The 15,832-nt window shown below is 36.8% G+C and overlaps 1 protein-coding gene across 2 annotated transcripts in view; it reads left to right on the top strand.

Moving 5' to 3' along the window:
* LOC107670561 (conserved oligomeric Golgi complex subunit 6-like) overlaps positions 1-15,832 on the top strand; it is a 52,806-nt gene that overhangs the window by 14,658 nt on the left and 22,316 nt on the right. For both annotated transcript variants that reach the window (XM_016463203.1, XM_016463208.1), the window contains exons 5-9: positions 10,971-11,082; positions 11,413-11,495; positions 11,641-11,711; positions 11,993-12,086; positions 15,582-15,710. In XM_016463203.1, coding sequence (XP_016318689.1) covers positions 10,971-11,082; positions 11,413-11,495; positions 11,641-11,711; positions 11,993-12,086; positions 15,582-15,710 — 489 coding nt within the window. The remainder of the gene's footprint in view (positions 1-10,970; positions 11,083-11,412; positions 11,496-11,640; positions 11,712-11,992; positions 12,087-15,581; positions 15,711-15,832) is intronic.

Here is a 15,832-nt window from a genome sequence, read left to right as displayed (position 1 = left end):
CTCTTTGGTTTTGAGACTTTAGTCTTTGCAACTTCAGGGATCTTATCTATGCACAATCAGCTTGTAACACTCCAAAGAGAAAGGAAAACTTGAAATCGCATCATATGACCCCCTTAAGAAAAAAAATGCTGTCATAAGAACAGCGGCTTGGCTATCTCCAGCAGCGATGTAATCACCTTTTGGTCCCTGCGGGCGCCAAGGTCAGCGGATTTGCGCTGGGGCGTTGGGAAGGTTACGACCTTTGTGTAGCATTTGTCTGACACGCGGCTGCTTGTCAACATTTGCAGCGCTACAGGGTTGTGACAGGGTTCAGGTTGTGGCGCTTTCCATGGACTCCCTATGTCGTCACAACATAAATCGTAGTGACTGACAGATAGGAACATCTCGGTTACATATGTAACCCTCTTTCCCTGATGGAGGGAATGGAGACGTTATATCCCCATGCCGCAAACTCGAACCATCGCTGGTTGCCAGGGACAAGTTCTCGGCTCCTCAGCATAAAACCTGAAGAGTGGATGCACCTGTCGCCTATTTATACTCGTATGCATGAGGAGTGGCTCAGGTATGCAAAATCCAATAGCCAAATTTCATTGGCATTTTCTCTTAAAGTCAGAGAGGATTGGGCTCCCAAGTGAACCCCCTATGTCATCACGACATAACGTCTCTGTTCCCTCCATTAGGGAACGAGGGTTACGTACGTAACCGAGACGTTTTAGCTCCAATTTGTCCCAATACACCTGCCTAGAAGTATCTATATAGTAAAAAAAAACAAAAAAACTGCTGGTTCAGTTGTGCTTAATTGAGCTAAACTCTGTGCTTCGATATTGTACTCATGTCTCGTGGTTGACAATGTATTGCCAAGGTCGATATATGGTCGATGCATTTTTTAATTATTAGCATCAGACGATTTTTTTTTTTTTGGCTGATTGTGTCAGTTGCAGAACTTTTATTTTGACAGCTCTGTGAACAGAAATGTCTGAGCACACAGAGCTCACATTCTCCATCTTCATTAGTATACTGTCTCTGTTGAACAGTTCTGTCTAATACATTATTAGAGTTGTTAAAATAAACAGTATCCAAAAAAATATTATAGCATTTGCTTTTTTATTATTAGTAATAGAAAGGCAAACATTTTAATTCTTTTCATCTACCATCAGCAATCATCAAATACAGATTTATATTATTTAAACAATTCTTTGAATATCTAATAAACCTTTCAAACTTTGCTGATTCCAGCTATGGGATCTTCTGAAGTGTGCAATTGTAGCCTGCCTAAAAACGTGTGTGTGTGTGACAGTCCATCTGTCCATGCAAATTGGATGGAAACAGGAGGTTTGTGCTGTTACTAGACATGCATGATCGACAAACATTAAACCCTTGATGTGCTATAACCAGTTGGCCATTATATATTCACGTCATATTCACCATGTGCTGTATGTGAAACTAGCACTACCTTGTCTTTATTTATTATTATTTTATTATTATTTTTTGTGAAAAATACTAAAATAGGATTGCAGAATTTTTTTATAGAGTTCAAATTTTTTCAAGTATTAATTTTTTTAATTATTTGTTTCTCATTTAGTAAATGTTACATAAATATACATTTCATTTCAAACATTGTGCAGGTATTCTGTCCCGCGTTCTGAACAAAGCGCTGACAGATAGCTTACAGAAATGAAGCTCCATCATTTAATTTGTGCGTACTTAATGTGATTCACTTTAACTTTATTGCGTAACAGAAAAAAATATATACAAAAAATATACAAATTATAAAGTGATTGACAAAATTCACTGATATTTTCACATTCACAAGCAATCACTTACACATTTGAATAACTAGGCTTTTATCACACTTCTGCATTCAAAAAGGGGAAGCTTCAAATAGTAGTGTAAAATAACTTCCACTGTAGCCAGTATCAATGGCAGTGTCCATAGCACGGGATTATTGATTTATTGATGAACAGTTCATCAGACACTTAATCTAAACACATAAACCACAGTTTACAGTAATTATTCGGTTACAATGAAACAAAGAAAAATTGTCATGTAATTGTGAAATATGATGTATGGTGTTATATTTCATGATTTAAAGAGAAGTGCACAAACCTACTGTATGTATATGTGATAATTTTACAGTCTGGCCACCTTTTTTTAACCAAAGAAATGCCATATTTCCCATGAATTATTTGAAAGTAGCTGATTTAATTATCTTAAATGAGTCATATACTCTGGGTTTGAGTGCAGTGGTTGGAGATTAATCATAATAAACATGCTGCAACAATAAAAACAATAACATTAAAAATAACTTTAAAAAAGTGTATTCCGATTACTCCTCCGACAGTAACTTGAGCACATCCTCGTTTATCTCATGACAGTTGTGACACTGTCAGTGCTGACTGTTGCCTTGCTCACATAATGTTGCACATTTAAAATGTAAGATTATGCATATGGTTGGCTTTTGTGTAAGGCTAAATACACAGTTTGAAATCTTGATGTTTATTGTCAAGTTCAACCAAGTTAGTATAATTTTATTAAAATTGCTGACTGACCATTGACAATAATGCAGCCAGAAATTCGATTATGCTACTAATCTAAGCCATATGTGGCAACACACAGGCTGTGTAAAAAGCTTATAAACAACCCATATGCCTTAACAATATGCACTTGCATAGAGAAAGTGATTGCACAGCTCTGACAGCATAGTTATATCGCATCAGCCTACCACAAGAGAATGTTACACTTCTTTTTTACAGTTGTTATAACTTACGGTCATATCTACTCTAAGAGTTAGGCAGTTAAAAACAATGGCGTGCTTCCCAAATACAGACAAAGTCCCTTTAAGGCAAATCATTTCACTCTTAAGGCAAGTCATTTGCACATTTTTGAAGCTTCTTTCGGGAAGCTATTTCAGTCATCTAAGTCTTCGGATAGGAAAAAAATATCGAAATCTCCAAAGCTGTTCACCAAGCCTACTAATAAAATGTCATACTATTTTTCTTATATTTCATGATAGACTATCCAATGTGCTTGTGCAGTCCTAAGCGTGTCTCAGGACACCGACTGTTTCTATAGCAACCAGAGCTTCTATCGGCAGCTGCAGTGACACGATGACTTTACCAATAGCGAATGGTTCTTTTATTTAGAAGGTGAAACTGTTGTATGTTGTCCCATTCGTAAGTAATATGAGTACACCGTCTTTGTATATCTAAAATCTCTGACACATCACAGATGTCAAGTCTGTTCTTTTACTGATTTCCAGATTTCCAGTTATGTTCTTTTACACAGTGCAATTTTTACAGCTTAATACAATAGGAAACAAATAAACACTGTACAGAACAGCATGTGTTTTTACCTTTTTTTGTTTATTAAATAGTGTGATATCATATATCACCTTAATATCGACTATCAAAAAATCAATATTGGTTGACCACTACTTGTGTGTTTTGCAGCACCTCACACATGACACTGATATCTTAAAAAGTAGTTCTCAAAGTAGTCTCTACATCTTTGTATTTTCTTTCCACCACCCTGTGTCTCATATTTTTAAACGCAAAATGTGTTCTGTATAAATGTCCAGAAACCTTTTTAATTTTGAAGTATGTGGTAATGCGAACTATATCTCCAGCATGTGAATAGTACAGCAGCGAAAAACTGCCCAATTCTCAGGGTCAGCAAGAGAGTGGAAATTGATTATGAAAAACTAAATTGTGACTGTGATTGAATAACATTAGGTGGACTAAAATGCTAAAAAGTGTAGGATGAACTTACTTTACATCTAAAAATATCTGTTTTAATGCACTGTCCCTATGGAATCACATTCGGTATTCTATGAATATAGAGTGTCCCTCCTCCTTATGTTGTCCTACTGTTCTGTTGGGACATTTCCTGTCTCAGTGACATTTTCATCAGACAGATGGGATTGTGCCTGCTTGTCCGGCTGCTTTTTAGGCTTGCCTGACCGTGTCTGTCCCCAGAGGGACAGCTGTGCAAGGGACAGGTCAGGACATGACTTGTCATGGTTTCATAGAGGACAAAAGTAGGATCTCAAATATTAATACACACCTGCTGGTGTGCAGTTTTCTAAATCTGGAGCTCACCCTGCCAGATTACCTTTCTGTATCTGATATTAAAAGAGAAAATAGTGTTGCAAAACTTCCTGCAAAAAGAGTTGAGTATTACAACATGCATTAATTTATTAGCTTTTATAGCTCTTCTAACTAAAATAAGTAATTGATGTAGAGGCTGAAGTTTGTGAGAGAAATGATAAATTAATGAAGTTTTGATTCTTTATTCTGCAGTGCTTTGCTGCATATTATGTATAATGTCATCCTGCACACGCCACCAATTTTTGGCTTCTTAAACCTTGCTGTGCCATTACATGATGTTTTTTTTTTTGTACCAAAGATGTTGGGAGTACTTTGATGTCAATGGAAATGTGAGTGTCATAGTTTGACTGTTTTTGACTGTTTCATTTAAAATAACTACAAATACCTAATCGTTTGTGATGGCAGACATGAGTTTGCGACAGCAATGAAAGCTTCAACTTAAGGACAAGCAAACAGACCAACACCTGGCAGAATTGTTTTTCAACAACCTTCATCACTCCCTCTCATTGTCACTTCCTCATATCATTTAAGCTTTAGTTGGTGTTGAGAGACATTCTCAGTAAGAGGCAGGACGTGATCATTCTGAAGGCTGTCACCTGTCTAAAGTCTGAAGTGACATGTGATGCATCAGATGTAATGCCCCCAACTAAAGATTTCCCTAGTCAACTATTAGTCCTTCATTTAAGCCATTAGTTCACTAGTTGCGCATTTATGATATTATTTAATGTGCCATCATATTTACGTTCTACGCTCTGAGGGCTGTGGGACACAAGCAGGACAGAAACCATCTCTTGTCTAATATGCCAAAAACATCCCGATGTTCCAAAGGAAGAAACGTTTAAAAACCCTGAAAAAACTGTGAACATGGGCATGAGTGAAGATTTGAGAAAAGAAATTGTCATATTAATGTAAAATAGCATTCAGATACATACACACACACACACACACACACACACACAAAATAACTAACTAAATAAATAAGTAAATAAATAAATAAGAACAAAATAACCAACAAATAAACAAACAAAAAAGGTTCATGCCACCATATATGGTACTGGGCCAGGGGCAGTGGCACAGCCCTACTATATAAAAATGAAAAAAAAAAAAAAAAAATATATATATATATATATATATATATATATATAGCAACTGTGTTAATGATCTGTCGGTCACAGACTGTGTGACTTTGCTAATTCCTGTTGATCAATCGGCAAATTAAAATTTAGTCGACTAAGCCTTTTCTCTTCAGCTAGCGTTAAACCCTTCTCAAGATTAGCAGCAGATAGTTCAGTATGATATAACTTTTCCGAGAAACAATGCTCTAAACCAGGGTTTCTCAACTGGTTTTGCACCCCCTTTTTTTGCTGGACATCAAGTGGCAACCCAACGCAATATTCTAAGGGTTTACAAAAATAAACAAAAATGTCTTTAAACTCAAACATAAAAATTTTATTATTTTTAATAATAAAAAATAAATCCTGGGCTCATCCAGGATCTAGAAATTAAGACATTTAAGACATTTGAGTTACTGAGATGTGAGAAGTGTTGTAGAAAATATTCTGACAGCCACTTTTTGTCTTAAAGTCTTATGAATGTCCTTTTAAACTTACATGAATACCCACAGTTTCATATCAGTTCAACATCTGCTTTGCCTTTCTGATCAGTTGTCCACAATTGAGTGTAGAAATATGTGAATATTTTTGTTTGGAAGCTAAATAGTGCATGTCCAATCAGTGACTTGTGTACTCAGATGTGCTCAGCACCCCATATGATGGATTGTATCATTGTAACATTTTTTGTTTGTCTAAACCTTGTTTTGTTGTCCTGGTTTCTAAAGGGATAATTTTAAAAGTCGTTTGATAAAATAGGGTTTTTAATTTGATGTCCCGTTCTTTGGTAGTGATATTGCTGTAAGTGGAGACTTGCAGTGAAAATTCTGATATCCAGAAGGGCCCGTTATCTGATTGTGCTAATTAAGCTGGGACCTTATTACCAACCCACACAAATGTTCTCTGTCTTTAATAAAACCCCATACACAGCAATTAAATGAAAGTCAATAAGTAGGCAAGCCTGCTGCATTGTGTTCCGGGCTTCTGCAGATGTTATTCTGGGTTGAGGCATTGATTAATGTCTTCACCACTCATTTTCTGTAATATTTTGTGCTTGATAATCAGTAGGTTTGATTGGAGGAGGCGTTAGCCTGAGGAACGAGTCACGCTTTGGATGGTTCTTTCAGCGTTAACAGATCAGACATCAATAATTCATAACATCATTTATCAGCCATTTTTCTCAGTGGTAACAAGGTTATTGCGGTGCATCATAAAGCTTACAAACATTCTTAAATAAATGTATTGTATAGTGGTGAAACTATCTATCAACTTTGAGCTCAGTATCATTGAGAGTGGCCTTGCTTTCAGTCACCAGGCTCAGATGATTGATTTGATTTATTTATCATTTTAATTATTTGTTTATTTATCGCTTTGTTGATTTATTTGTTGTTTGATTTTATTGATGATTTTATTTATTACTGTTTTGTTTTTCATTTATTGTTTTATTTATAGGCCTATATTGTTTTGATGATTTATTGGTTAACACTTTATTTTGATAGTCCACTTTAGACATTCTACTAACTATAACTATAATGTCAGCTACTAGTCATTGGAGTATTAGTAGACTATCTGCTTAATATTTGCTGGCACTTTCGTCCCCTAACATGCATTCTACTTACTATAAGCAACTATATGTCAACTTATATGTCTTCTAATGCTCTAATGACTGGTAGTTGACATGTAATTACAAATTAATGAGAGTTAGGTGACATGTAGTTGCAAATATACACTTAGTAGAATGTCTAAAGTGGATTGTTAAAATAAAGTGTAACCTTTTATTGTTTTGATGCATTATTGGTAGATTGCATTTTCCGTGCTGATTCTGGAGGTAAATTGTCAATAGTTCAAACACAGTGTAATGTTTGTCATTAATATTTAACACTGCACCACAAAAGTCTTCCGGGTCAACTCACTTGCCTATGCTTTCTATGTACTCTGTAGTAACTAAGGGTCGCCGTGATTTTGCCAAGTAAGACATGTTCCTGGATCAACATCTTTTGTTGATCCTGGATCAACATTACTGTCCAAAAATATAAACTTAACCCAATCCCTACCCCTACCCCTAAACCTAACCCTAACCCTACCCATAATTTATTCCTAAAATCAGTGTGAAATGATAGCTGATTAACAAGGGTGAAGAAGCACCTAACCCTGATCGTAAGCCTAAAACAGATATTTCCTGAAAAGTTATCCCTCAATTCTGATTGGTTGGTTGGAATGTTGTTCCAGGATCAACAAGGATGTTGATCCAGGAACATGTTGTACTCGGTGAAATCACGTTCACCGCTAACTAAGCAAGCAATCACTCACCATCCTAAAACAAAAGAGAATAAGGAAAAACAAGACCAAAAGCAAACACAAAAAAAGAGTTCCCAGGGCAAGCCGTCATTGAAGTGCCACCAGCAGCTCTTAAATAACCAGAGGCCTCAGGTGTTTGTAATAGTCTCCGCCCCCATCCAATTAGCAACTACACTCAGGAAAGAAAAAAAGAAAGAAAGAGCAGGGGCTCGTAACAAACACCATTAAATTTAATGCAGTTACATATTTTTTTTTACATTTGACTAAACGGTTTCATTCTGTTCTTCTTGATTTCTAAAGATTGGTCTCAGTAAGAAAATTTATTTCACCATGGTGCTGTAGAGAATAGTTGAGCAGAAAATGTTCATGGCTCATTGACTGTGAGTACTGAAACAATTATATGCCTATATCCTGAGCTTTACAGACTGCTCTTAGGTTTTCATCTGTGACTTTGTGCTTTTTTATAGTTATATTTCTTGACTTGTGGGATGGTTTTACCCTTTTTTCAGTTCACTTTGATTTTTCTTCTCCTGTGACATCCTGTGGTTCTGCAGTGATCTTTTGGGACCAGCAGTTCTCATTAATAGCCCATGAGGAGGATTCAGAGGATGATTGACAAAACATTTATCAGTCATATTTTCCACAGCCAAATGGATTTTGAATGCAGTTTCTAAAAGAAAAAAAAACACATTTAATAATTAAGTTCTGCAGTTATTGTAGGTACAACATAAACAGTGCCCCAAAAGTTGTCACCTTTTAGTTAACTGCGCAGGTTTTAAGCTAAAATCTATCACTTAGCATAGGTGGAGTTTTAGCAGGGAATTTTTTTGCCTTGTTGGTTCAAGTCAACAAACAGTAATGAAAGCTATAATAATAGAAGCTAATTTAAAATATTAATAAACAGAATAGTATATAAATAACACTATGACAGAAGTTTCATCTTTAGCCGAACTGTTCCTTATGGATGCCTACAATTCCAGTTTTCTTTTTCAGCAATCTAGTCTCTTTGTCTTTGGGTTGTAATTTACATCTTCTCTGACATTTATGACATCCCTCAGACAAACACACAGCATGCAGAGGTAAACATTGTGTAGCAGGGAATTACAGCCATTTAATGCATCTTTCATATGTTCTCATTGTTCAAATATTTTAGGTCAGATATCTTTCCCCTGACCTAAAGCAAATGTCATATACTTTATTGACACTGGAAACAGGCAATATGATCCCAAAACAAGCCCACACGACTAAACACATTCCCTGCATGCTTACATGTTTCCTTTAGCATGTTAAACATTGTTACAAGCTCATAGCCATGGGGAGAGTTAAGGTAACATTATGTATTTACTGAGGGAACATCGTACAGAGAGAATGATTGAAGATGCCCTCAGACTAAAGAGTTTTTGCTAATTTCGTGAATATGAAATGAGGGCTCCAATGCTGCCATGTTAATGTTACTTATAAATACACTACTTTAAAAACGTTTGAGCTACTATAGTTGTTGGTGTCTTAGGAATAATATGCTTGATGTTTATTGGCGAGGTTTTTGTCAGATTTTAGCAGTTGTCCCTGTCATCAGATTCTTCGCATATTAACTTTTTGAATTTTTCTTTGCATTTTCTGACTGTATCTGCTGAGCATGTGAAACAATGTGAAGCTTTGTTTGAAGCATATATTGTGTTGTGAAATATCACAATATAGTTTTGTTTTATTTCATTTTATTAAAAATAAAAACAAAAATAAAATTCAAATTAAAAGAAATAGAACAAATGCAATAGAACAAAGATAAAATTACATAAAGTTTTTCAGATACAAAAGGCTTATTTAACATGACATAATTGTGTGTATTTGACCATTCAAGTGCAATAAAAATTGAAACAAAAGTGAATTCGCAATCGTATGCTGTCTGAGAGAGGCACTTTCTCTGGGTCTGTTATTCATAAAACTTTCACATTCACTCACAAAAGACTTGTAATGTTTTGCAGAAGTTTTGCGTTTCCCTACAAATTTTGAGGTTCACTCACGAAACTGAGATTTTGCATTCGCTTGCATTGAAATATATTTTTTCTCCCACCTCATTTTTTTTTCACCCATCACCATGCCCTCTGTAGCTTTCCCCAAACAAGGTAGAAAATAGGGAAGCTCTATTTTATTTCTCAAACAAATTGAGAAAAAGATTAAGCTTTTCGAAACTTTGAATGGACTGAACCAGTTGCCTGGCAAAAGGATTCGCTCAAAAATGCTGCACGCCGCAGGTTCAAAATCTCACTAGGTCAAAAGGATGGAGTACTTTATTGCAAAATGTCAAACTGTTTTTTTTTTTTCAGTTTTTTTTTCAATTAATCGTATAGCGATGTTTTATGTCATTACATGTATTATCTTTCATTAGTATTACTTTAACATTAACTAAGAGAGCAGCTCCACAAAATAAATACATGGTCTGAGTGCTGGTAGGTGGTGAGAGGAAAGTGAAGAAAATGAAAGAGGGCTGAATCAGCAGCGAGTTGCTCTCTGAGGACATGACTGCTATTGTTCTGATGTCATCATGCTTTATAGATGTTCTTGATCTAATAATGTTGCCTCGAGCCATCTTTCCTTGTTTTAGTGTTCTACAATTCCTTTTACAGTTCTCTTTCCTAATAGTGTTATGTTGGGCGAAAGACTAGTAATATGTTTATTTCAGGTGCTTGAAGTGTGAATATGGGTTGTAGTTTTGACAAGAGCTTTGGTGCCATCTAGTGGTTGACTCAGGAAAGTTGCTTTGGATAAAATTTTCTATTTTTGTATGTATACAAGTGTGTGCGTATACTGTTATTTGAATTTATATATTTACATAAATGTAGGCAGTCATATCACTCAAGCTCAAGCCAAGACTGCTTGCCCACTGAAACTAAGCAGGGCTGAGCCTGGTCATTATCTGGATGAGAGACCTCCTGGGAAATCTAGGTCACTGCTGGAAGAAGTGCTAGTGAGGCCAGCAGGGGGTGCTCAGCCTGCAGTCTGTGTGGGTCCTAGCGCCCCAGTATAGTGACGGGGACACTATACTATCAAAAAGCACCGTCCTCTGGATGAGACGTTAAACCGAGGTCCTGACTCTCTGTGGTCAGTCCCAGGATGTCCTTTGAAAAAGAGTAGGGGTGTAATCTCAGCATCCTGACCAAATTCACCCATTCCATCCTCATGCCCATCATCATGGCCTCCTAATCATCCCCATATCTATTGATTGGCTTCATCACTCTGTCTCCTCTCCACCAATAAGCTGGTGTGTGGTGGGCGTTCTGGTGCAATATGACTGCCTTCGCATCATCCAGGTGGATGCTGCACATTGGTGGTGGTTGAGAAGATTCCCCCTTTCTATGTAAAGCGCTTTGAGTACCCAGAAAAGAGCTATATAAATGTAACAAATTATTATTATTATTATTAAACCTATTAAAATGATTATTAAACCTTCTCTCTTTAGTCAACGGTTGGAGGTTCGAGCTCAGGTGGCCCAGGCATTCCTGTCAAAATTCCAGCTGTCTGCCACTGAGATGGCAACATTACGTTCCACACGAGATGGTCCCATCACTGAGGTAACCTCACGTTATCTTACAAAAAAACTGCTTGTCATTGCCCATGAAATTTGAATTGAGAACCAAAGCACATAAATGAACCATGAGATTTGATTGGCAACATTATATTCATCTTAAAAGATAATTAAAAAAGTAATAATAAAAACAAAGATATTTTAATTTTATCTTCCCATTTAAAAAAAATTCTCAGCTAGATATTCAAACATTTTTGTAGTGTTACATGACACCAATAAAACTCACAAATTAAATCATCCCATGCCGACTAATTCAAAAATAAGTTCAGACAGAATCATCTCTAATGTTTGTGTGAACTGTGTGTGTACTGTGCAGGACTTCTTCAGAGCACTGAACCGTGTGAAGAACATCCATGAAGATGTGAAGGTCTTACTGAGGACTAACCAGCAAACGGCAGGGTGAGAGAGAATAGACTAGAATAGAATTAAATAGAACAGAATAGATTAGAAATGTACTAAAAATACAAGAAAATATAAGAATTAACCATCTTGATTCTCACAGACTTTTTGCATGTAGTTCAGTGATGTCTGTGCTTTACTGCAGGCTGGAGATCATGGAGCAGATGGCTGTGTTACAGGAGACCGCATACGAGCAGCTCTATCGTTGGGCTCAGAGTGAGTGTGTGCTCTGGACCTTACACAGACACACACACACACACAGCGGAGGCGAGAAGTTTCTGGAATATAAGCACAGTTGCTGCTGCCAGGGAATGTGAAACAGAAAACTGACTCATAGTTCACAGAACGACCAACGACACTCCTGTTTTACATGATGATTTTAGTACTTTAGTACTATGTTTTAGTTACACAATAAAAAAATGTAATAAGTTATTTATGTGTTTTAGTATTATAGGAGACCTTATAGATGTTTCTTTTTCTGTCTTTGGTGTCTGTAGATGACTGCAGAGGGTTGACTCAGGAAACATGTGATATTCCTCCCGTGTTGAGTCAAGCTATGGAATCTCTCCAGGATCGTCCTGTTCTTTATAAGTGAGATTTGTCCCTTACACACATACTTGTCCCAAAACACACTCTTCTAGTGCCCACAGAGCATAACAATGCACATCTTTTTTCAGCAGTTATGTTTTTCATTTTCTTAGTGAAATCATTCTAAAATGCTGATTTGGTGCTTTCTTATTATTAGTATGCTGAAAACAGTTGTGCTACTTATTGTTCTTGTGGAAACCATACTCTTACTCATACTTACTGACCCCAAACTTTATATTTTACAACATTTATTACATTTTAATTAATTCAATTTGAAAACTAAATGAAAGGGAAATTCCTGGTGGAATGACCTGCCCAACTCAATCCGAGCAGCTGAGTCCTTAGCCATCTTCAAGAATCGGCTAAAAAAACATCTCTGCCATCTTTATTTGACACTCTAACTCTAGCACTCTCTATTCTAATTCTATTCTTGAAAAAAAAATCGATTTAGAATAGATTTGCAGTCTAAACCGGAGTGTACCGCGGGTGGGACACCCCCCCTCCGTGAAAATATTATTAATCATATTTTTCAAACCACACTGCCTTGATCAACAAAAAATGGATATCATTTGAAAGCTTAGAGTCTGCTTTACAATGCATGTAGCCACTTTGATTAACTCCAAAGTAGTGCCAAGTTATTTGTTGATAAATTAAAAAATAAAATAAAATAATAATTTACAAAATATGTTTTTTTTGTGCCATTTACTCTAATATGTCAAAAACATCATACAGCTCATAATTATAACCAGTTATAATTAATTATAATATTTCCCTTTTGAGCTAATTTGCTACAGTCTCATCGAGTAGAATAAAACAAGCATAATTGTTTGAGGTTTTGAATAAACTGGAGCACGTTTTTGTACAAGAAGTCACCCCCAGACCCATATGAAAATAATATATTGATGTCACCATTTTGCTTGTAACTTGCTCAGATCGTGGAAATATAGACACCGTTTTTTAGAGCAGATTCTCCTGATTAAAAAGAGCTCTAAATCACTATAATCCGTCATTTATATCTAAAGATATTACTCAAGAATTTATAACACACATAAAACTGCACAGGCGGCATGTAGCTTAGCAAAAAAATAAGGTAGCTGTCATGTAGCGTTTTTTGCTCGTAACTTCATAAAACATGCATATATCATAGAAACGCACGTCATTATTTGCAGAAAATTCTCCCGATTAAAAAGAGCCCAAATATTTGCAGAAAATTATCCCAATTAAAAAGAGCCCAAACTCACCATAATCCATCGTTCAGATCTAAAGATATCACTCATAGAGCTATAACACATAAAACAGAATTAGGACATGTAACTTAGCAAAAAAAATCAGAGGTTGCAGTCCTGTGCCGTTTTTAGCTCATAACTTCACGAAACATGCATAGATCTTGAAAAACCACACAGAATTATTTTCAGAAAATTCTCCCAATTAAAAAGAGCCCAACTTTACCATAATCTGTCTATCAGATCGAAAGATTTTGTTCATAAAGCTGTAACACATGAAACCAGACAGCACAGGCGGCATGTAGCTTAGCAAAAAAATAAGGTAGCTGTCATGTAGCGTTTTTTGCTCGTAACTTCATAAAACATGCATATATCATAGAAACGCACGTCATTATTTGCAGAAAATTCTCCCGATTAAAAAGAGCCCAAACTCACCATAATCCATCGTTCAGATCTAAAGATATCACTCATAGAGCTATAACACATAAAACAGAATTAGGACATGTAACTTAGCAAAAAAAATCAGAGGTTGCAGTCCTGTGCCGTTTTTAGCTCATAACTTCACGAAACATGCATAGATCTTGAAAAACCGAACAGAAAATTCTCCCGATTAAAAAGAGCCCAAATTTACCATAATCCGTGTAACACATGAAAGCAGACAGGCGCACTGAGGCGCTGCAAAGAAAAACAGCTCTATGCTTCACGTCGCGTTTTTATTCGTAACTTCACGAAACATGCATAGATCGTGGAAAACTGCACGTCATTATTTAAAAAAAATTCTCCCAATTAAAAAGAGCCCAAATGTACCATAATCTGTCCCAGCAGGCACCGGACGTCTATGTAACGTCAGGTTGACGTTGGACATGACGTCAGACAGACGTTGCATTTTGGTTGAAAATGAAAATCGGGTTGGCGTCAATATTTGACGTCAATTTGACGTTGACTTAACATTGGATTTTGGTTACACAACCTAAAAACAACAAAATATCAACGTCAGCTGACGTCGGTATTGGACATCAATTTAACATTAACGTCATCTGACGTCGGTATTGGACATCAATTTAACATTGACATTAGACGTTAAATTTACATTGAATTTTGGTCACCCGACGTCGCAACCAAAATTTAACCAAATATCAACGTCTTATGACGTTGTGTGCCTGCTGGGTTGATCAGATCGAAAGATTTCATTCAGCTGTAACACATGAAACCAGACAAGCGCACTTGAGGAGCAGCAGAATTAACAACTGTAATTTCACTTTGCGCTTTTATTTGTAACTTCACTAAACATGCATACATCATGTAAAATTGCACGTCATTATTTTCAGAAAATTCTCCCGATTAAAAGGAGCCCAAACTAGGGTTGGGCCGATAGACGATGCCATTGTCCATCGCCGATGGCTGACAGACATCACGATGTTGAGCCGGCATTGTGATCCCCCCCATACCCTCCGCAATCCGCCGCATCCCAATACCGTGTTTGGAAAGGAAATTAAGTGTACTACGGAACCCCTAAAGGGAATAAAGCCTACGAGATGGGAGGATAAAAAAAATATTTCAATAGTTTCTCTCGCAAATATATCGTTGGGTAATTATACTAAATTGCGGGCATCAGGGAGCTGCTTCTAATATACAGGGCATTGAAACCGCTTACGAATGCGTGCTCTCATTTTACTTTTACTTTCGAGATTCACGATCACACAGACTGTATACTACGGAGCGGCAGTACCTACCACACATTTTACAAGTTAGATATTTGTCAGTGGTGCTCAGTATCTGCAAATCATTCGCCATTGTCCTATCAGTCATCTCCCCTTGCTCTGTGTATGTGGTAAGTGAACTTTCATGTACTGTAATGTAATAGTCTACCGCTAGCAAGCGGCTAACCATGTCACTTTAGTGGCTCCGTAGAACGCGTTATTTGTTTTCCATGCCTTTCTGCATATGGATTCACGCTTCGGGCACACCCCCTAACCCCGCCCCCCGATATCATCGTCCAAAATTTTACATTATTACCAATTTATTTTACATTATTACCTATTTATTTCAGGCACTGCTAAATCATTGACATTAGTAAAACAGCAATATATACTGTATGTGGCTTTGAAAAAGAATATTTTTTTGGAAAAACATCTTCCATACAGGAAGATCCTTTTTTCCTGCAGAGCGTGTATTTACAATACATCGACTAATGAGCTAACGGGGCCATGCTAACCAGACATACCATTATCTCTTGAATTCATATTTAATTCTCACTCTGTTTTCATTCTCTCAGGTACACACTGGATGAGTTTGGAACAGCTCGGCGGTCTGCCGTGGTTCGAGGCTTTATCGACGCCCTGACCCGCGGAGGACCGGGCGGTACCCCGAGACCCATAGAGATGCACTCTCATGATCCGATGAGGTAGAGTCTACGACAAGTGCACATCCCAACCCTCCCACCCAATAATTCCATTCAAAAGCTAATGGAAAGACAATGGATGACATTTTCTCTTCTGCACGCTAAAAATAATCACTTCAAACCGC

The sequence above is a fragment of the Sinocyclocheilus anshuiensis genome, unplaced genomic scaffold (assembly GCF_001515605.1).
Source record: "Sinocyclocheilus anshuiensis isolate Anshui unplaced genomic scaffold, SAMN03320099.WGS_v1.1 scaffold513, whole genome shotgun sequence".
NCBI classification, from domain to species: domain Eukaryota; kingdom Metazoa; phylum Chordata; class Actinopteri; order Cypriniformes; family Cyprinidae; genus Sinocyclocheilus; species Sinocyclocheilus anshuiensis.
The sequence above is the reverse complement of the archived record's forward strand: the minus strand, read 5'-3'. Positions and strand labels throughout refer to the sequence as shown.